The sequence below is a fragment of the Orbicella franksi genome, chromosome 7 (assembly GCF_964199315.1).
Source record: "Orbicella franksi chromosome 7, jaOrbFran1.1, whole genome shotgun sequence".
Taxonomy (NCBI): domain Eukaryota; kingdom Metazoa; phylum Cnidaria; class Anthozoa; order Scleractinia; family Merulinidae; genus Orbicella; species Orbicella franksi.
This window is the reverse complement of record NC_138151.1, coordinates 2,676,361-2,698,833: the sequence shown is the minus strand read 5'-3', so window position 1 is coordinate 2,698,833 and position 22,473 is coordinate 2,676,361. Positions and strand designations below refer to the sequence as shown.

At 39.0% G+C, this 22,473-nt stretch overlaps 3 protein-coding genes across 4 annotated transcripts in view; 1 reads left to right on the top strand and 2 right to left on the bottom strand.

Moving 5' to 3' along the window:
• The window catches only part of LOC145491958 (retinoblastoma-associated protein-like), a 34,076-nt gene extending 28,740 nt beyond the window's left edge, over positions 1 to 5,336 (bottom strand). The window contains exon 1 of the mRNA XM_081471263.1: positions 5,282 to 5,336. The gene's annotated coding sequence lies outside the window, so the exon portion shown is untranslated. The remainder of the gene's footprint in view (positions 1 to 5,281) is intronic.
• Positions 5,337 to 8,823: 3,487 nt separating this feature from the next.
• LOC145492192 (lactadherin-like) lies at positions 8,824 to 13,649 on the top strand. The gene is made up of 3 exons (XM_081471534.1): positions 8,824 to 9,343; positions 10,045 to 10,316; positions 12,299 to 13,649. Exons 1-3 carry the CDS (start codon positions 8,824 to 8,826, stop codon positions 12,443 to 12,445), a joined length of 939 nt encoding a protein of 312 aa, XP_081327660.1. The 3' UTR covers positions 12,446 to 13,649.
• Positions 13,650 to 14,886: 1,237 nt separating this feature from the next.
• On the bottom strand, positions 14,887 to 19,310 carry LOC145492745 (contactin-associated protein like 5-3-like). 2 transcript variants are annotated; one of them, XM_081472134.1, is made up of 4 exons: positions 19,195 to 19,310; positions 17,076 to 17,484; positions 16,409 to 16,698; positions 14,887 to 15,727 (listed from the first exon to the last, which is right to left on the bottom strand). In XM_081472134.1, the coding sequence occupies exons 2-4, from the start codon at positions 17,479 to 17,481 to the stop codon at positions 15,590 to 15,592; spliced, it is 834 nt and encodes a 277-aa protein (XP_081328260.1). In that variant the 5' UTR covers positions 17,482 to 17,484; positions 19,195 to 19,310; the 3' UTR covers positions 14,887 to 15,589. The 2 variants fall into 2 exon arrangements, with proteins under 2 accessions (XP_081328260.1, XP_081328259.1); XM_081472133.1 differs by lacking the exon at positions 19,195 to 19,310 and having other exon boundaries at positions 17,076 to 18,178.
• Between the last annotated feature and the right edge of the window lie 3,163 nt (positions 19,311 to 22,473).

The window sequence follows — 22,473 nt, the reverse complement described above, 5'->3', positions numbered from 1 at the left end:
TGTCCAACACGCAGGTTTTCCTTTGATGTTGTCTATATTCTTTGGTTCTATTATGTGACCAACCCTAAGTACTAAAACTTTACTCGGGAGCTAACACACTGGGTAGAGCGCATACTGTCAGTTTATAAGGAATATAACTGTAGAAGCACTGGGTTTCGTCCTAGATCAATGCTCCCACTCATTTCGATGTATACGACCCTAGACTGAAGAAGTTTTGCCGCAGGCCCAACGTTACGTTCCCTCGTAATCTTCGCTTTGAACTATGTTAGGAGCTTAGCGCGGCCAGGCGGTGTAAGAAGGCTACAGATCAGGCCGCTCCAGATTTAGAAGTATCCTCGTGATGTAATTTTGCACTGAGTGGAAACGTATATTAAGCAAATTGCAACACATGGAACATTGGTTTTGCTACTAAAGAGAAGCTGAGAAACTCAGCTCCATTGCTCTGGAATTTAGTCACATTCTCATAGATATTGATTATTTTGTCGTAGCTAGACTAGCGTTAGTAAAATTTCACTCTGACTTATTTACTGTTATTTTGTTTAAAAAAAAATAGCCCAAGAAAAAGCTCTGGAAAAAGCTGTGGAAACACTCGCCTGTCGGCTCTTGTTTCCACAACTTTTTTCGTTCCCCCAATTTTTCACTCGTGTTTCTTTTAAATAATTAGATTATGAGCTCTAGATTTCTATCGTGTGGTAGAAATCGAGAGCGAATAATCCAATTGTTTTAGTATAAGTCTACTAGTCGTTCAAAACTGTGTCTTAATCCTCTGCATAGACACTTCGAAAACGCCAAGAAGCTGAAGTAATTTTGTTAACAAGCGCAAACTGCTACGCTACTCACTATCTATCACAGGATAGATAGTGAGTAGCGTGGCCAATCAGAGAACGGCATTCGTGATAGAACGCTAGTAGATTTATACTTAAACTCGATAGAAACGCGGTACTTGTTTTCTACTTCTTAAGAGTCATACTAGTCTCTGAGATTCAAACTTTGGCCGGCCACCGTACCTCACCGATTTTGCTGAAATTTGGCATGCAATCTTGTTTTAGGATCCTAACTACGAAATGGATGTTAAAAGGTTCCAGTTCTTTCTACTTTGGAAAATATCGAGAGGGTCGATTTCGGATGACCTTAGCGGCCCGCCAATATGGCGGATGGAAGGAGTTCTTGTTACTTCAATCCTGATCCTGCCATCGTAATTTCTCGACAATTCTTGTAACTGACACAAACAACTATCCTTCTTTGTCTTATATATCAAAATAAATTCGGAAAATGATAAGTTTGAACGACCAACGGCCAAGAGGCACGAAGGTATATTTTCTTAGCTTTGAAAAGTCGTAAATTTACTTCAAATTGGAAGGCTGATATCTCCAGTGTTATCTCGATTGAGAAGTAGCCAGTTACCCAGAGTGTAGCTTACTTAATGCTGATTTGATTCCATTAATAAAAATTTGGGGGAGTTGTAACAGCGTAGACTGAAAAATTATATTATTAGTAGTAATTTAGCCTTTTCTGCGGAACAGCTTGTTAAGCCAATATTTGTCGAGGGAAATAGAAAACGATTCCTATCGCTTAAATAATGCAATTTCCATGTTTTCTTGCTTATGTGATTCAAAGAGCTGTGTTTGAAAACAGGTTTTAAAATTGTGTGTGCGACTTTTAGCGAAAATTTTACACTGCTCACTTTGTTGTTGCACTGTAAACAGTCTTCACTGAAAATCCAAATTACAGATTTGAAATCGCCCAAATGCATGAACATGTCCCGTTCAAGTGCTTATTCAATTGATTATCTATTTTTAAATTCCTCTCACACTATTGGGATATTGAAATCACTTATCTTCTGGCATGAAAAATCTGTTTGTTCCACGCAGAACAATGAATGTCGATGAAATACGGCGAATGAATTTGTGACAAGCTCCTGTGAAATGAACATCTCGAGGCGCGCTATATCGCTAATTAATTTTATTCATTTGGTCATCTGACATTGTGCAAATGCTATATCTAAGTTAATGAAACCGATTTTTAGGTTTAACAGTTACAGTAGTCTCGACGGTTTGACAAACAATACATATAAATATATAATATATTTTTTTCCCTTTTAGCACCCTCTTTGCAATTTGCAAATATATTTAATGCAAATCAAATTAAGTTGTGAAATATATTATATTGTGATGTTTTTGGCTTCCTGCAGTAAATTGAAAACGCCTGCAAAGAGCATATACTTGTAATTAGGGAAGTACCGTTAGAAACGTTACAATGGGGTATATACCAAAAGCAAAAAAAAAAAAAAACTTTGAGCAAGGGAGAATTGCGCAAAAAAGTCCTGCACAGCGATCAGCCCAGGCAAAATTCCCTGCCGCATCAGAGAGTAGGTACGATCGGGAAAAAAGAAAAAAAAAGAAAAAAAATCGTCATCAGCGTCAGTCAGTGATAAGTCATATCGTACCCTTCTAATGGTCTGCTTTGTTTGATTCTTCATGTCAACTATGTGAATGGCAGGATATCCTTTCCCTACACGAAGATTACCTCACTCAAGAATATTGCGCTTCAAGTCACTTCCCAGCTTAGAACCCAGATTACCGGGCGCTAAGGATTAGTCGTATTTTGTAGGAACCGTCGATACAGCGGGTATAGAACATCAAATTATGGGGCGAAAATGTTTACAATGAAATAGATGAGTAATTCGAATCAGTACCTGCTCTTGCCCAAAGTAGCTGAATTTCGCTTTTAAGCAAAGCATCGATAACCTTAACTGAAACCTTTGGGATGAGGCCTTATATCTCTGGTGCATTGTGAAAACGATACACACTCGCTTGATGCTATGCTTTGTCCGCAGCTGTCCGTAACAAACCTTGAAAACCTACATCTAACCACTGTTACTTCATCTTTGTGTCGATGAAAGCCAAAGAAATAAAGATAGAAATAAAATAAAACCACTTACCTTAATTTAAACCATAGCAAGGAAAATTCTTCACCCTGTGCACGGTAGGATTGAGTGAATAAACTTAATTAGCGAATGCGCGCGCTGCAAGTTAGCGAACGGGAAAGGATGTCCCATTTCACATCAGTTTGTCAATCAGTCATGCTCGTTATGTTCTCGACGTTCATCGTTCAGGCTTCAAATTCTGCCGGGATACACAAATTTTTCACAATAGAAGCTAAGGTAGGTGATTTTTATATGCCATCTAGAGAAAGGGGAGCACAAAGGGGAGTTTAAGAGCCTGAATCAGTTAAAGAGGGCTTCATTTGAAACGTGACGTAATTTGCATATTTGTTCTCAACAGTGATTGAAATTATGTCGGTCGCTATTTCCGCGATAGTTTGTAGCCACGTAATTTGGGTAAAATAAAAAGGTTTTTTTTTTTTTTCGATATTGGAAATGAAAATTGAGTTCCTATGTTCTGGGTGATTTCCAGGATACTTTGATTTGGAAAAAAGAAATCTAGTGCGTGTTATGAAGAATGTTTACAATTCAACAACAAAATGATCCATATCAATTCAAGATTTCTCCAGAAATCACGCATCAGTAGTTTTTTAACATGTCTTAAGAAGTAGAGTATTTGTACCATATGAACAAGAAACATGGAAATAACTTTATTTAGACGACAGGAATAGTTTTGTTTTCATTTCTCATTTTCTCTTGCTCTCAGTTAAGACATCTGCCGTATTCGCTTAACGGGCTGGTCCTCAGCAATGGCTAAACTGGTCAGACTGTCACTGGTGCTATAATTTTTTTATATCCACGCTTAAATTTCCCCTATTTTTTTATTGAGGGAATCAATTTTTCAATAAACAAGCTGTGTTCAGGGTAAATGGCTAGTTCTTAATCGAGATAACAGTGGAGATATCAGCTTCCTAATTTGCAGTAAATTTGCGACCATTTAAAGCGACGTAAACATAACTTCGAGCTTCTTAGCCGTTGCTTGTTCAAACTTCTCATTTTCCGAATTTATTTTGATGAATAAGAGAAAAAAGGATAGTGCTTTATGCCTGTTACAAGAATCGTCGAGAACTAATTACAATGGCAGGATCAGGATTGAAGTAACAAGAACTCCTTCCATCCGCCATATTGGCGGGCCGGCAAGGTCACTCGAAATCGGCCTTCTCGATATTTTCCAAAGTAAAAAGAATTGGAACTTCTTAACATCCATTTCGCTGTTAGGACTCTACAACAAGACTGCAAGCCAAATTTCAGCAAAATCGGCGAGGTACGGTGGCCGCAACCTTTTTATATAGCTCGAAAATAACTGAGTATGACTCTTAAATACTGTTGTAAGTAAATTTAGTACTCCCCAATTAGTAGAGTGCTACACCCTGAGCTGTGATCACTGACATATACAAGCTGTAAACAAAGTCATTAATTGCGTGTCATGTGTACACCTTGGAATTTCCTTTTCAGATGTATCTATTCCCTGGAATGGTCAAAAATGCCCAAGATGAAGACGCAAAGCAATATACGTTTCGGTTTGACAGCATTTACCAAGTAACACTGAGTTAAACCCGAAGAGTCGACTGAAATACATATAAAGATTATAAACTTTTAATTCTAATGTCGATGGAGTGAAAATTTCGCTTTAACAGTCACACCACAAATGAGATATTCGCTATTTAAGGTAGCGTTTCAATTGTCTTGTAAACTTCTAAACGTCTAGCTGGATGTTTTATATTTTATATAAACAAGAGAATTTACAAAGCACAACACTGAAAATGCGCGCAACTGCACGCTAATCACTACATGACGTCAGTTGATATTTTCCGGCAAGCACTGAACTATATAGCTTTAAAGATAGGACTTTATAGTTACTGTCAAATTATGGCCTTAAGTTTCTTATCAACAAGACGACTGAGATCAAACAGTTTTTCCACCGAGAAACAATTTGAAGTTATTATTACTGCCATGGTCGCAAGCTACAACTTATTAGTCATAGAATTCAACACTTCCCGTCACATGTGCATATTTCACCGGATACGTGTTCAAAAATTTTACTCGATTCCTTAATTACGATTCGATGGATTTACAGAGGGAATTTTGTCGAACAGAAAACGGATGATACAAACTTTTAGATCTCGCCTAATATGCCCGGAAACGACGGGCTGTCAATATTGCAATAGATGTTTAGTCCTTTGGCTGCAGAAAATTCCTTAACCCCTTCATTGCGGTCAAAGTACCCTCCAGAAATTTCAACGTACTCTTGGTCGGTTGTAATACAGAAGCTGGGTTAGCTGGCTAAATAGGTTTCTAATGGCCTCCGTTCTTCAAAGTCAGTAGTTTAGGACTTACCTTAGCTCTACGTCATAAAATCCTAATCCAGAAACACACTCTGATTACGGAAGGCACGCATAATTTTTTCCCTGGGCTGGATGATGTCAAAAAGTGGTATCATTGAAAGGGGCTTTGCGTTCCAATGAGGTGTTCAAGCGAACACACAACGCAACTTCCAAATAAATTATCATGCATACTTAACTTGGAGATACGATTTTACAGATTGTTTGTCTCACTCTCTTTATCTATTTATGTACAGAGGTGATTAAATTATTTTAATTTATGATAATGTTGTCTCGGGTTTCAGTGGACAAGACTCAACAAATCGCGCCTTAATTATGCTAATTTAAGTTACATCAAAGTGTCGCGCCTTGTTACGGGTGCATGGCTTTAGTAACTTCAATGTTTTGTTAATCAACAATTACTTGGCTTTGTATACTGACAGTTAAGTTGTAAACATCGTTAAAAGATCCATAAGTAATGTAAAATAGAATTGAGAAATAACGTCTAGGAATTTATCGGCAGGCTTGAATAATTATCGTTCCAGACACAGACGTGTTGCGGATAAGCCAGCTGTCTATCAGTCCGTATTCAGTATCTTTAGAAGCATCGATTTTTTTTATTTACAATTTTTCAACGTCCAATTAAATAACCTTCCTGTTTTTAAAATAGGCTACTTCAAAGCCGTCTCGATGAAGTCTCAGGAAATCAGCTGGGAAATTGCAAAATTAGACCTCGCTAAATTCGCCCATTTTCGCGAAATTCGTTTAAGCGAAAATATGAAACAGCAATGTACGTCATAGTTTACTCAGTGAAAACCGTAATAATTTTCGTCACGCTACTGACATATTAAACATTGAAGTCTTGCATTTTTAGGGGGTTAACTTTCAAACTAAAGAAATGGAGGGCCATGTTGTTATTTTATGTTCAGGATATACCGTTTAGTTCCGAGGCAAGCTACAGATGCTGGTTTTCGTCAGACAACACGTATAGTACACTTTATTGCATTATTTGCTGATACCAGGCGTGGGTAAAATTTAATAACGATAGCACCTTACTTTGTTGTCCTTTTACCGGAAAGCTACTTGAAATAGTCAATCCGACGAATGGAGACTGGTTTCACCCTGTCAAATTGAGTAAATTAGTTAAAATGAATGTTATTTTCTGATGACTGAAGGGCGAAATTGGAGCAGTAATTTCAGAATTGCGGTTAGTAACAAGAGTAAAACCCAGGATACAAGTGGCGTTTAAGCAAGGTAAATCATTGCTCGTTCGTATACTTTTTAGAATTTGTTCCTTTTCAAGTTTGAAGAACTTTAAGTTTCCTGCTCATTTGCGCCCGCTCTAACACCAAGCAAATTCAAAACAAGATATGGTTGAATATTCACACCCGCTGCCGCTAAGAACGAAAGGCTAAAGTACCAAAAAAAAGTGGCAAACTCGGGGGTTATTTAAGCTTAATTTATAGTTCAGTCTATCATAAAATCTTTGAGATATTCTGCTGTCAGCGCTTATGGTTAATTTGTTACGGGTTTTGCGCAGACGTAGAAAAGTATTTAAATGGCTCAATGCTTTTAGCTCATCTTCAATAGTAGTAGCTCTTACAAAGAGCTGTTAAAATAGTATTTTTTCTTACGTTGAAACATAAGCATGCATTTATAGTGGTAACATTGCTGCATCATGCAAAGGGAAACTCACAACATTGCTCTCTAAAACCTGAACATAAAACCACTGAATATTAACTGCGTTACCAAAATTTATTTTGACGAAAGCCCGTTTTACTTCATAACATATAAGTCTTAAGTATTTTTTCATTTCTCAATACAAATTTTGTAATAGAGGCCTGCTAAATAAGATAAGTATTGCGCACCAGTGCAAATACTAAGAAACGGTAATTTTCAGCCGGCACAAAACAAATCCGTCAGAAATTTAATTTTGAAGGAAAGAGATATTTAAAAATTCAAAAGACTAAATAAATAGCTCAATCGCACGTTAATTAACTTTAAGTCAGATGAGGAATATTTTATCGTGTTTGTTAAATAACTAAGCTACTCTCCGCTTCATTCAAGAGTTAATCCTCGATGCTTGTGTTCCTGAGTTACAAATGCATAGGAGAGAATGAATAGGAAAATTTGGGAATGCATAGGAGAGGCTTTGTGGTACCTACCATTAGGGATGTGGAGATAACGGGTGAAGTCATCGCTCGGGTGTGAAGGCAGAGCGACCCTAACAATATTTGATACGACTAAACCTAACCGTAATCCGAAAACCGACCTTAACCTAAACTAAACCTCTGCTTTACCTCTTAGTAAGCCTACCCTAAAATACTGAATCGTTGCGAACCTTAAATACTAACGCCCGTCATCGTTTTGTCAACATTACCTGTATGGATCCATTCTGCATGACCGTTTCTCTTCATGTGAAACCATCTTAGAGCTGAATATAATTTTTAAGTTCAACGAGAAATGTCGTCGTCGCGGTTCGCCAACATGTACAATGCACGTGCGGTACAAGGTAATGGTGTCTGCTTATACCGACGAGTGTCTACAAGCCAAAAGGTGGACAATTAGAACAATAGATTGCTAAATTGCGATTGATGTACGGGATAATCGCGGCTGTGGGAGAGGGAGGGGGGGGGGGGGGGAGGCTTCCGGGATATAAATTTAAGCCCGCACGAGGTGAATAGATCTGCGTTTAAGGAAGCTCGTAGACCGATAAGTGGTCTTTCGGGAATGCAGACTCTCGCACCTTGTGGTCCAAATTTTGCTGCATATATTTATTTCTGGATTTATTTATGTTAAAGAAAATTTCACCTTGGTATTAAAGCAGTCTAGAAAATACAAAATATCAAAGGAATGTCTGTCTTTAGGTAGAAACAGCTGTCCGACGGTTGTAATTCTTGTCTTTCAAATTGGGTTCTATTATGTCTTTGTTGTCTTAAGTTTTCTAAGCAGTAATGAGCTTTGCTTCATTGTTATTTGAGTTCCTCCACTATCTTTTCTTCTTTTCGCATACTCTTTTTCTCCGCCTTTTTCTTGGGTCGCTTGGAGTGGATTTGGACCTTAAAGACGATTTACAGTCCGTACTGCGCAGCCTCAGAACCTCAATGTTTGTGAGTCTCACGCGATGGAAGGTGAATCGATGTTATTCGTTACGAACCACATACCTTATCTTCGAAGCGTTTTAAATTCTTTCCAACAGTTTCTTTGACTTTTACAGCTTCGAAGTTTTTTCATCTAGTGATGTCAGACAGAACGAAGCATAAAGCTTCGCATGCATAATAGGGTTGACATGAAACTTCCTGTAAGTAGTTGCGAAATATTTCATTTCGTGACGTCTTACATGAACCAAAACAAAAGACGTCAACAAACTCTCGAGAGTGCGCAGTACGAAGTCAAAATCATCTTAAAGGAGTTGTAAATTCCAAGTCTGTTGATCACTTAATTCAAATTTTAAGAACGCTCTATTCTTTAACCACGTATTCATAGCAAAATCTATTTTGACACCACACTTCATCTTTATTAATGCAGGTCATGTGATCCTTAAAAGAGACACCGGGGATGTCACCGTACTTGGAATTCGTCTTACTCTACGTCAGCCTCTTTTACAGGAGCAGTGTTGCTAGCGAATGCCGCTCCAGTTTCTCCGTTACAGATCATGTTCTCACCGGTCACGTGATGCGGACTCTCAATCACAAGTCTTTTGAAAGCTGCACATTTTCCTGTGAACTGGAGCCGCAATGCTTCAGTGTCAACTACATTTCATCGCACAAAACGTGTCAACTGAGCGACGCAACCAAGGAATACTTTCCTGGTGACTTGGTGAAACAGAAGGGAGCATTTTACATGGGTATGGTTATTCGCAGTTATAACCCTTGCGCGAACATGCGCTGTGAGAACGGAGGAACTTGTGTTAGCAGTCCTTCTCTAAAGTGCAACTGCCGGCAAGGATTCAGTGGACCTCGCTGCGAAAGTTATGATCCTTGCTTGAGCATGGGCTGTGAGAACGGTGGAACTTGTGTTCTCAGTCCTAGCTTAAAGTGCAAGTGTCTGAAAGGATTCAGTGGACTTCTCTGTCAAAGTAAGAGAGTTTTTATCTAGCGAATCATATTTACATAAAGCGCAATTCAATCTACTCGCGAGGAGTAATAAGATGACGTGACACGAGATAGACGAATTTCAGCTAAAAATGTTTAACCCAACCCACGAAAAAACGAACGAACGAACGAATGAAGGTCAATGAATAAATGAATGAATGAATGGATGAATGAATGAATGGATGGATGGGTGGATGAATGAATGAATGAATGAATGGATGGGTGGATGAAATGCAAATCTAAAGGATAATAAGTGAAATAAAGCTTCTTGAAACACTGTGAAATAAAAGAGGCGAGAGGTGCAAGTAGACGCACTGTATCCTAAGGAGTATAAGTAGTCGTCTTGTATGTATTCTAAGTATGTGGTAATTAAATAATATATAATAATAAACTCTTGATCAATAATGACTTTTTAAAACAAAAACAAGCGAATATTAAAGTTAAAAGCCGACGTTTTGGCGTCATAGTGACACCATTCTTGTGAACCTTTGTTATTATACTATTTTTTAGAGACTGTGAACTATCAAAATCAGATCTTCGCATTAATTTATTCGCTTTGCCTTGAGACTGGTGTCACGATGACGCCGAAACGTCAGCTCGTAACCTTTATGATAATAAAAAAAGAGTAAATGGGGCGAGCAGTAGTCAGATATCTTACTACGATAAAATCCAATATTTTTATCAGATCTTCAGGCCCTGGGGATGGAAAATAATCACATTCCTGACGCAAGTATAGAAGCTTCCACTGAAAAGCTTGGTTATGAAGCAGCAAAAGGGCGTCTGAACGGAACGTCCTGTTGGATGCCGATCCAAAATAAAGATACTGAGTACTTGAGAGTGAACTTTGCAGCCAAGGTAACCATTGTTGCCATAGCTACGCAAGGTTCCCCAATCGACGATTGCTGGGTGGAACGGTATAGTTATCAATGGTTTACTGGCACTCTTCACAGTCCAAAGGTAAGAAAATGTTTGTTAGGGACCGTTCATTTTTTATCAGGAAGGGGGGCTGGTGGGATTTGGGGAGGGGGCATGCGAAAAAAATGGCTTTCGAGGGGGGGCCATCCCAAAAAAATAAGGGAAAAAGGGGGGGTCACGTGAAATATTTTAGTAAAACTTTAAAATGGCATAATGTTTGAATATCAAAAAAATTGCTACAGAATAAACATAGAAGGCAGGATACAAATTTATTACAAACTTTCCTTCTGCTTTAAAAAAACGTTTGGCGACAAAAAGCATTTGTACCTACTGAAAAGAAGTATTTAACACTGTTATTTTGGAATGCAACTTTCACTGGCACTCATCTTCATCTTCGCTGTCGTCGAGTTCTTCGTCGCCGCTTGTGCTGCTATGGGAGTCTCTTTCACCGATGCTGCAAGAAGCAGCAATGCTTTCCGTCAGAGTGTACTCTTCAGGGTACATGAAGGTGTAAACATAATCTCTGACTTCCTGCTCAAGGTTGGTGGTGATTCTGCTTCTTGCAGCATTGGTGAAATAATTCCCTTCCAAGAGCTATGCGATGTATGGCCCATCTCTTCTAAATAACAACGCGGCAACATCCTCAACTTTAATACACTCTCCCGGGACGGCCGTTCTAGGAGGGTACACAAGGCATTGTGGAAGATCATTTCCTAGCGGGTTTCCAACACAGATTCCATAAACTCGTTGGACGTTGTTTTCAGTCCGCTTCCTCTTTCTTTCATTTGACTTCCTGCGGTTTTCTTTTTCCTTCTCCTTTTGTTGATGTGCTGTTTGAGTATGCCCTTGAATGTGCTGTTATAATTGCTCTTATTTTCTAGTGCTTCAATGTCCTGCGTGACCTTCCTCAACTTAGCTTCTACACATTTGATCTGTTTTACATTAAAACTGTGGGCATTCATCAATTCAGATGAGGGAGATGCCAATGAGAGGCCAAATGCCACACGCTCAGGGCGAGCCATAACTAGGAGATCCGAAATTGACTTCTCTTTCTTTTGATTTGTTTTTCAAACAACAGCTCTCTGTAGTATAGGGATTGTAAATATTGTCTTCACAGTGAGCACAAAACGTGAAGTAGGGGGATAATAGAGAAACATTAAAGAAGTTGAAATCTAAATATTGTTTGTTCAATTTCTTTTTTTGGGGGGGTCATCCCCAAAAATGACCGCTATAAGGGGGGGGGGGGCCATGTGAAAAAATTGGTAAGCTGAGGGGGGGTCATGCGATTTTTAAATGGTGCTTCCCAAATCCCACCAGCCCCCCCTCCCTCATAAAAAATGAACGGTCCCTTAATTCTATAAAAAACGATTTCGAGAAACATTTAAGCTGGAAAATCAAAGTAAGAAAAGTAACATGACGTTTCGACGCCTTCATGTCATCATTGTCGAATGAATGAATTAAAAATTACGGCATGCAAGGCATATTTATAGTACTTAGGATGCGAGAAAATAAAATTAGCAAACTTTACATGAAAACATTCGTGTAAAAAGTTTCGCGCGAATCATTGGAATCCGCTTGCGTGTTCAGTTTCGGTCTTTTGTTCTTAATCAACAGCATTTCAAAGATTTCACTCGACAATGATGACATCGAAGTCGTCGAAACGTCATGTTACTTTTCTTACGTTAATTTTCCTGCTTAGATGATTATTTCTATCTAACCTTGAGTTTTATTATCATCTTTGGTTCTCTGTTTAAGACTTTAAAAAAAACATGATTTAGTATTTTGGAACTGTATAACTTATGATACTTTTTTCATATTTTCAGGTTTTGGGTTGGGTAGCTTTAACCTGCAGACCCTAATCTGGGAAATTTGTGATTGTTTCCAAGGGAAAATTCTTACTATTAAATGACGAGAAATGTCTTAGATCATAGTTAGATCTGCATTGCAATAATCTTCACGAGCTCCCAGTAAACCCCCTCATCCCAATCTCCATAGTAACGCTGTCAAATTTGTATCATTTTCAGGAATACCAAGCGAATACAGATAGAAATACAACGGTGACAAACACGTTCTCAGCTCCTCTCCAAGCAGTGGACTGGATCCGTATAAGGCCGAAACGTTGGTCTAAATGTATAGCAATGAGGCTAGAACTGTATGGATACGAACAGTGAGAAACTTACAGCAAAAAGGACATTTCACGGTTCCACTCGAAAGAGTTGATTCTATCTTGTCTCCAGGGAATTATGGCATTCACGATCAGACCTTTAAACCAGAAGTCTTCTGATGTGTGGGAGCATGCACTCATTTATATTCTTTTTTAATTTGTGTTCTGATTGCAAAGCAAGCTTTGCATGAAACTATTTAAACTAGTAGTAATCAGAGATTATGAGAGTGCGTTCGACGCTCTCACTTTAATATATAATTATATATCGTAAGTAAATGATTTCACTAGCTGACTTTCAACCTTTGTCTATTGCTAAAATCAACATTTTTCAGCAACAACCGAGGTTTTACAGTCAGATATGCATAGTGTCAAAGTCCATGCTAGTGAAGAGGTCACGATTTGTTGATACGTTGCGTGACGCTGCCAGTTTCTGTGGTCTCTCAAGTTTCATAGAATATTTAAATTACGTACATTATCCAAAGCTAGCATTTGTAGTCGCGTGCTCGTTTCGCGACTAAATCGAGTATTTCCCCTGATGAATAAAGTAGTCTTATGGATCTTGCCTCCCGAGTACTTTTCCACCGATTCCAAACAATAAAATTTCGACCGGATAAAGACTGAACTATCTGTCGCGACAGGAACTAATTAACAAATGCAATCAAAATGTAGCTGTTCCCACGGTTATCATCCCAAAGCCAAGTCGTGTTAATAAACAAGGACAATTCCTCAGATCGCGATAAATGCTGCCGTCGAAGCGTTTAAATTCACCAAAATCTAACGCTGAGAGCACATAATAGCGAGGCGTACGGCGACCGAATGGAAAGAAGTCAAAAAAAAGATCCATCGGAAAGACGAGCTCACATGGTCTGCTCACATATTCACATGTTCGCCACATGTCTTATCACATGTCTTAGCATTAAACGGCACCAGTTTACTAACCGTGACATGCCCCTGCAAAAATCAAGCGGGGTGGCCATTTTGGTGTCCTTACAGGAATGTGGTTTTTTTCGGCCTAGAACCGTGCACAGGCAGACCAACTCTGAAAAGCCACAGGTCAAAATTAGGTTTGCGTTCCACTTCGTCGAACGCAATTAACGTGGTTATGACATCACAGACGTTATTGACATTCCGCCACTGATTTTGTAAAAGGAATAAAAAAACTGTTGCGTAATATTTGAGTGCACGCAACATCTGAATAACACCAACACCTGTAAAACAATTGTAAGGACTCAGTGGCTTTCAAAAGTTAGAGTTCTTACGAGATCGATCCAGTGATTGCATCAAGTAAGGCTATTTGGACGAAAATTCAACGAGTATATGAATGAACAAGTGCTATATATTGTTACTCGTTGTTTGTATTTTGACTCGCCCTACGGGCTCGTCAAAATACGGCACAGCTCGTAAAAATATACAGCGATACTACACACCAAAACATCTAATATGATATATATAACAGGCGCTCTAAGTGGCTTTAGACACTAGTACCCAGTGTTTGCCCTGAATGCCCAGATTTTCGGAGTGAGATGCATGGGGAAGTTTGGCGGTGGGGAGATGGGTGCATCAGTCATCTGCGGTTGGTATAACAAGCCGCCGACTTAGAGCTCAGTATGACTATTAAATCCCAAAGACTCTGGGTGTCAGGAGAACTCGAACGGTAACAGCTTAGCTTATTTAAAGACGGTGATAAGTACAGCCATGAAAGTAATCAAAGGGGTTTCAAAAATATGACAAAATAATGTAATGCATTTCATTAACAATGGCACGGCTGCTGCTTTAACTGAAGACTTACACAGACATCACGTTAGATAAACTGCGTTTTTATTGCGTTTTACTGCTTGTTTCTGAAACTTTCTAATACAGCTTTAATAAATTAAAGAAATCACAAAACTGGACTAGGTTCCAGTACTCTCTTGAGTAACTGATTTTTCGCAGTGTAATCAAGCAGATCATTTCCTTGTTTTGGGCAAGTTCAATAATCGTTAGTAATAAATGTGTACATTACAAATATTCATTACTGAATAATATACCTGAACTGCGGGTAGGGAAGGTATGCTAGTAATAGTGAAAACGGCTCTTTACCGCTCTGTGGCAAGTGTGCATCTATTGCATAAGTATTGAGAAAAAATATCGAAGCTGGGGTGAAACGGTGGTGAACACTGAGTAGCATGAACGGTAGTATGAACGTTCACTTACTAATGCCGGTGTATTCCTGAAGGCGATTTTTGTTTACAGTGGCCTTTTTTCGTCCATGAAAAACTTAGAATTAATTAATTTATTAACTGATGACTGTGGCACCACTCTGTAAATAAAACTGTTAAGAGAAAGCTGTCCCCAGCACAGGCATGCGAAAAGCCCAAAAGCTAATGATAGTTCACGTTTTTCAGTGTTAAATCGGAGTTTATCAAGTTTCAAAGAAATGAAAGGAGAGATAACCAATCCTATAGCCACACAGCCTTGCAGCAGTTCAATTTTAACTCGGTACAATGAGTAAATCTCGGGAAATAAATTGCGTGTTATTTCTAGTTATATCATTGCTTTTGTCCTTACTGAAAAATGTTACTAAATGGGAGATAAGATGTAAACAATCACGGCTAGACAGATCGCTTCGATATACGTTTTCTTTTTGTGGAGTAATTAACAAGTGATTAACTGAAGTTAGTGTCCTTCATCGAGTCACGTGTATGATGCTCTCGGGAGGCCTGGAGAGAACGAAAGAAGAGAAAGGCTTAGTTCAGACCAGCGACATACCGACATAAACGACATAACCATGTCGTTAATGTGAACATCGACATAGAGACTTAGGAAAAAGATCGATTTTTTTATGTCGTTAAGTTCGTGGTGTTCTGTTGCTTTTGTGTCATTAAGTAAGAATGTTCACACTGCAATCATAACAGCGTAACGTCCTTCTAATGTCGTTATGTCGCTAGTGTAAACTAGGCCCAAGAATTGTTACAGTGCTCTCCTTTCCTTCAAGGTACATCGATCATGACTCTATGATGTGAAACTAAAAGCACGAATTAATTGTCTCATATCTTTGCAACGGAAATGTTGAAGGGAACTTTGCTGCTTCACCCGATTATAAAGCAACGTGAAAGGTGCCTGAATCATGAATGTGAAGGCAGCTTTCGTTTGCCGTTTCAAGTTGAAAATGTCATTCATATAACTCCACTCTAAGACCGATGCATCTGTTGGAAGAGTATGGTTGAATACTTAAAAATTCGATTTGGACAAGTGCCGGTTTAAGGGGGTGATAAATCACCGTATCCCTGTCTGTGTTGCCTGCGATGATCTGGAAAAGCAAGAAAGGAGAGGAAAATTAATGAGTACAGTGAAAATTACACTTTTTACGTCCAACAAAGATAGTACTAGACCCTGAAGAAGTCTGGGCTTTGCTAGTTGTCTGTTGAAATTTTAATTTAGTTAATAAATTTTGCCCGTTTGCTGTAGTGCCGTACTGAACCGTAGTATCAGTTTTGCGATCAGTTTTCTTTTACGCTTAGAGTGACCTCTGGTACAAGCATTGCCTGAGCAAGAGATCTGTCATCAGACAAGCTAAGCAGTTTTATTCTTCGTTGCGTGATCCTCTGCGTCCCTCAATTGACGCTGATTTACTTTGTTCTAAGAGCGGTTTTCAATTAACTTCCTAAGATACTAAAGAATTGAGCTGGGCTGTTCTGTGGTTGGTTTAAAACTTCGAGTCACCAACCCAGCCAATGAGATAAACGTCCATGTATGACCAAAACTAACCACGATGGAGGACACACGCATTTAACCCCACTTGGCGCTAGGCGGGTATGTGTGGACTGATTCGCTGTGCTCTTAAAGTTTGCCTTGATTTGTTATATTGATCGCATTTTTTGGACACTCAGTTAGGTTAAAAACTGCTAATCTCTTTAACTAATGACTTCACATACCAATCAAGAAGAGACAGTCACGTGACAAACTTACGGCTAGTCACCATGATATATACCTCTGGGTATTGTTTTAGCGATCCCCCCTGCATCCTATAATATATCCTGAATGTCGTTGTCCAGCAGTCTTCCGTCGGGGATCCCTGTGTCGCAATATAAGTTACATTCACCGGTGAAAACAAGCTGATGTTAAAATTGGGTGCCAAGTCTCCTGTCACTGGTTTCCAGCTCCCCGGACCGTGAAGTCGGCCCCTCCATGCCTCGTGTCCGACTGGTGAGGTGCTGGAGGTCAGCTGACCGTCGAATATCTTGTTATCGTCTTCTATTCCTACTGCTTTCAGTGGCAGAGCTAGAGACAAAGAGGATCGAGGAGGCAGTCCATTTTAAAGTGTTTCCAGAACTAACTCAATTGCAAACTCAATGTTCCTCCCTTAGTATGAATTTAAGTGGGCTGTGAATAAAATTTGATAATTGATTCTTTTATGCAGACGTTTTGTTGTTGTTTTCTGCTTCCAACGGCAGAGCTGGAGAGAAAGAGTACTAAGGAAAGCAGTACATTTTTTGCTTTGAATAAAAAAGTACCTACTTAGTTTGCAAAAGTTCATGATCCTCCCTTTGCGTTTGAGTTGGCTGTGAATAATTTTTGTTCGACACTAATAATAGGCTCTGACCTTCCAAGCTGAGGTTTTGGGAAAGATAAGAGCACGAAACAAAGTTTCAACTTACTTATGTTTTGGCATCTTGATCCTGTGAAGTCCACAGTACACACACAGTATGGCTGCGGCAGCGGGTAGCATGAGCCGCCATGCAGACAGTACAGCAGCCTGCATGGATCTTTCATGTCTTTCCTGATGTTGTGGATGTACAGCGTGTCTCGGCTCTCCTTGAAATCTTGAGGAAACATTTCCTTACTTCCGTAGTTGAATTCACATCTCCCAGTCTTTGTGTGGAAATTAACGCTGTAACATTTGACGTCAAGTTCACAGCGATAGGTGCATATCTCAAAACTGGTCTCTTGCATCGCTTTCATCACGTGACCAATGAGCTCATGCTGTTTGATAGGCTTTATAACTTGGCAGAAGTCAGCGGTATGGATGGAAAGTAGGAAAAGAAGACTGGACACCACAGGCATTCCCTGCAAAGAAGGCCAGTTAGTTACCAGGATTTTACGTATCATGCATGGAATCTTTCTTTCGCTTGCTGACACTACAAACGTGAGGCCGTGGAATACTGACCATTTCACTCGCTTTGTTATTGTTGCTGACATGTAGTCGCCTACATATGTTGTACCAGCATTCTCTAAAATGTTGGAGGAAATTTGTGTTTTTTTTTACAACCTTCCTTTTCCACTCACCCTACTGATCCCCATATTATTCTATTAATGTAAGTTTGAGAAATAAGCCATATCCTTAGTTCATGACGTCAGAAGTCACCCGACTCCAACAGTTTCTTGCCTTATACATGAGCATTGCGCACCCACTCTACAAACGGTACAATCCCAAGCTACAAGCGACGCACCAACTCGACTTATTGATTCTTCTTTATATATATTATTTTAGGAAACTCTCAGGAAGCTTTCAGCTCAATGAAAAATAGCGGCTGTTTTGTGTAATAACAGATGAACCTTGACAACGAACACGCCAAGTGGAATCAATAGTCACATGTGCCTAGCTTGAACCTATTTAATTGAATTTTGAGCCACCATGTGGGGGAAAATTAGTTGTCGGTCACTATTTGGAGAATTTGTCAAGTGACTCACTTGCCCAATGACACAGGTCAATAGAAACGTGTCGTCACTTTTAGAGAGAATAACGGCACCCTATCAGAGGGATACAGACCACAGTTCAATAATCAAAAAATTGACATGAATGAATGAAAACTTTAACGCTTTTGCGGGAGCTATATAAAGAAGAAAACAAATTAACGTTTTTCGTGTCATAATTATTCGGGAAGGATTGAAAAACCTTATCAAATTAGATGTTTTAGTCATTCTAGCGTTGATGATATTGGTCCTCAAGATACAGAAGCGTAAAAAATTGAAAATTAATTTGAAATTACAGTGTTTCTCATTCAACAGACTAGCTTGTGTGATAAACGACGCATTGTACAAGTTTAGGATTTCTGCCTGTTACACTGATACACCTGCAGCACTGTGTTGAAGCAATTACCAGGATTTTTCTAATATACTGAAATCAACGGAAAGAACCAGTTAAAAATATTTTAGTGTAGAAAAATACTAAGAGGATTGTTAATTAAAAATTGGTCAGAGATAGAATTGACCTTGTAGTAGGGTTCTCTCGTAGTCCTCGGGTGGCCATGAGTTGTGATGAATTGCGAGGACCAAGACACGTAAAATAAATATATGACAATCACTAGATTTCATTAATATTTTGTTTGGGTCAAACCCTTTCATCCGTTCGAGAGCTCTCCGGATTTCAATTATCCAATTTATTAATATTATGATTATTTTTTGGGGGAATTCTATTTTCAGTAGACACAATTGGTGAAAGAAGACAATTTCAGCCAAAAAAACCTGTCCTCAGTAGATTTCATTGGTTTTTTCAGCAACCAACGGTACTTGGACCTGTCTTTTTTTTAATCCAGAGATCTTTAACTTCCCGGACACGGGTACAACGATACTCTAACATCTCTCATTTACATCTGTATCTAGCCTTGAAAAACTATATTTCACTTTATCTTAGTACCAGCTAAATCATTCTATACCCACCATTACATTTGTAGGCAATGATTATATTTGCCAGCGCAAAGCGCAAAATTGCGACAGCATTTTGTTCTTAGTTTTCAGTATCCTATTCGGAAAAAATATCAATATTTACTTTCTTACCGTGTTTTTTAGAACAACGACCAAAGTTGTTTTAATTCCCGCGATTATATTACAGCAAGTAAACCATTCGAAGTCCAAAGGAAGTCTTCGTTCAGTCTTTCATGTATCAACCTCAGGATTTTGTTCGGATGTTGTCTTTTGGGTGTGCTTTATTTTCTGTTCATCAAAGCTATAAGAGCGACCTTTCTGATCCTGTTGATAATTATATGTATTGTCACTGGTTTTGTGTACAAAACCTAAGCGGTTTTATTAAATGTTGCTGTTTTAAACTGCGTACGATTGACAGCCGCATATTTTGAACTGCCGCGTGTAGTTCATAAGTAACGAAAGAAAACAATTGGTCGGAAAACTGGCACTGTGTTAAAGATAAACGAAATGAAACTTCTGCTACATAAGTAATGATTTATATTGGTTTTAATTTTTTGATCAGTTTTGGAAAAGAAAGTAATAATTGGAAAAAAGCATTGCGAAAGTCTTCGCGTATAATGTTTCGTTCTTCTTATGCTTGTGCTGTGCTTACGTTGCTGTAGGTGACATAAGTAAATTACAAGCCAGTCAACCAATCATAACTCACTTTGACCCAGACTTCTACGAAAATTTCGCAAACAACTTGGCAGACTGCGTCATATTTTAGCGGGCAGTGCAGTCGAATAAGACCTGCTAAATTGACCAATCACAGCACGTGTAATGACAGAGAGATATCTTATAAAGTAGAAAAATGATCCTCGCAGTTTTGTTTACGATTTCAAAACCGCAATAAAGACTGAAAGAAACAATGCATGTTATGCAGTATTTGCACACTAAGGTCTAGTAAGTTGGACAAGAGTCAATTTCATTTAATCTCATCGATTGATTAAGGTATCAGTATACCCCAAACTTTACCATTTTTCAAAAAGACTGTCTTTCGCTTTTTCAGATAGATCTTGTTGCAATCTTTTATTTAAAAAATTTCTACGAAAAAAGATTGATTCTAGGCAAAGGTATAAACGAAAAACGTTTCTTTGCGTTAATTACCTCTAATTGACAGTTGTCAACGGGTTGTCACGAGAAGTACACTTGCCATTAAAAGGTTGCGTGACAGATTGCCACCGTATGTACGATTGTCAAACGTTTGTGTTTGAAAGTCGACGAGCTGTTCGGAGTGTTCTCCGTCTGTAGATTTTTGATATAAACTTAGATGTGTCGTCGGAGAAAGCACCACAGAGGAAAACGTCGGAGGAAAAAGGTCGAAAAGGTTTCAAAAACACCGGCAAAAACATTCCATCAGAATAGAGGAGTTCACGCTCTAAGGTGCATTTTGGGTAATCAGGGCAAATTTACAAAGAAGCAAAGCCGTAAAACAAATGTTTATCTTTATATTTCCGTTCTGATTTCACATTTGGAGACGAAACTGTACTGTTCGACGGAGAAACCACTTTTCTAGGTTTACCAGCGTTTTTGAGCCGATCGAGTGATTGTTGTGGGCGTAGGAATTCTTTTTTTTACAGTTAAAGCCGAAGGATTAAAATGCGTTAGAATACCATGTTTATCACCGCTGTTTGTGTTATATTCTTAATCTGAAGCTACGATGACCTAAAAACAAGAGTTTATAAAATCTTTTCTATCTTCATGCCTTATACCTGCAGGGGACGATTACAAGCAAATTTTGTTTTTAAAGCCAAATTGAAGATTAACTTATGGAAGAGGAATGGCAGCTTCGATTAAGTCAATGTTAAGCTGGATTGCTAAGTTTAAGACGTAATCGAACCTAGCAGCATGGTAGAACATGTTTGCACGAAGCTGCTCGCCATGGAGAGATCCTATATCGTGGTGGTTAATTAGAACATCCAACAGTCACCCAATCTCAGTTCAGGTTAAATTGCGCCTGCCTAACTGACAAACACATCGCGCAATCGAGTCGCTGGTGTTTTACGGTCTTTCACTTCCGCTCATTTCATTGTTTCTAAAACCAATCAAAATCAAACCTGCAACGGAGCTCTCAGGAGTCGCTCGTTCCGTCAAGCTTGGCGGTAAGGACCAAAGACTCGAGGAACGGGATTGCTTCTTTAAACGACTTGCCTCTTTATAATTTCGTGATTAGCACTTGTGTCCTTGTAAAGAAGTTATCATGGGAGGTTTTGGTAATATGCTGGCAGTAATGTATCAGGGGATTCTTTCAGCACAACACTCCTGAAGTACTAAAAGAAACACGAGACGCGTGGAGTGCTTCTCGGAACTTGAAGCTCTTGAGTGTAACGCATAAGGAGTCAGTTTCTAAGTTCTTTTATAAACTGTGACCGACTGCATGGCTTTTATCAAAACATGTTTAAAAAGAAACAAAAAAACATGTTTATCAGTCAGATTAAACCCTTGCATGTAAGAGCTTTCTTCCTAATGGCTTAAAAGTTGAATGTTAAAAGTAAAGCGCCTCCTTTAAATATGTCAGAAATCGTGGAGGTTCCTAAAAATGTAAAAAGGTAATTTCGAAAAAATAAATGTATCGACAACTACTGGGATTCATTTCTAACAAAAGCTCCCCCCCCCCTCCCCCACCCCGGAAGAACTGTTTTGAGTTCATAGACGGGGATGTTCGACCAATCTGTGGATCCTTGAGGAACCAAAGAATCGTCTTTAATGGCCCCTCTTGTCTGTAGACACTCGTTTTCTTTGATAGGAAAATCGCACTTTCGATCCATTGTCGTTTCATGCAGCTGACGAGGTTCTGCAGCCGGGCTCATTTTGGGCGTCAACTTGAAGGCGAAGGAACATATGTTTGATCTGGCGGCGAGGCAGGAACGGAAGGGCCATTAACTTTCAGATTTATTTGTATAACGCATTGTCCTCTGAATGGGATCTCTGCAGCCCGAGCTCCTGCAATGCAGTGCAATGCAATGCAATGCAGTACAATAAACAGTACAATAAAATACAATGCAATGCAGTGCAATGCAATGCAATGCAAGGCAAGGCAAGGTAATGCAAGACAAGGCAAGACAAGGCAAGGCAAGACAAGGCAAGGCAAGGCAAGGCAACGCAACGTAATGCAATGCAATGCAATGCAATACAATCCTCTATTTACCCACGCAACATTTAGGATTAACAAAAACTTGTTAAGAGTCATACTCAGTTATTTTCGAGCTATATAAAAAGGTCGCGGCCACCGTACCTCGCCGATTTTGCTGAAATTTGGCTTGCAGTCTTGTTGTAGAGTCCTAACAGCGAAATGGATGTTAAAAAGTTCCAATTCCTTTTACTTTGGAAAATATCGAGAAGGCCGATTTCGAGTGACCTTGGCGACCCGCC

Excerpts from the sequence above, each read along its gene's own strand:
- LOC145492192 (XM_081471534.1), top strand. The coding sequence starts at position 8,824 with ATGTCACCGTACTTGGAATTCGTCTTACTCTACGTCAGCCTCTTTTAC. Across the intron at positions 9,344-10,044 it reads CAGTGGACTTCTCTGTCAAA|ATCTTCAGGCCCTGGGGATG; the intron begins GTAAGAGAGTTT and ends TATTTTTATCAG. Across the intron at positions 10,317-12,298 it reads GCACTCTTCACAGTCCAAAG|GAATACCAAGCGAATACAGA; the intron begins GTAAGAAAATGT and ends TATCATTTTCAG.
- LOC145492745 (XM_081472133.1), bottom strand. The coding sequence starts at position 17,616 with ATGTCAGCAACAATAACAAAGCGAGTGAAATGGTCAGTATTCCACGGC. Across the intron at positions 16,699-17,075 it reads ATCAAGATGCCAAAACATAA|CTCTGCCACTGAAAGCAGTA; the intron begins GTAAGTTGAAAC and ends CTTTGTCTCTAG. Across the intron at positions 15,728-16,408 it reads CGCTAAAACAATACCCAGAG|ATCATCGCAGGCAACACAGA; the intron begins GTATATATCATG and ends TTGCTTTTCCAG.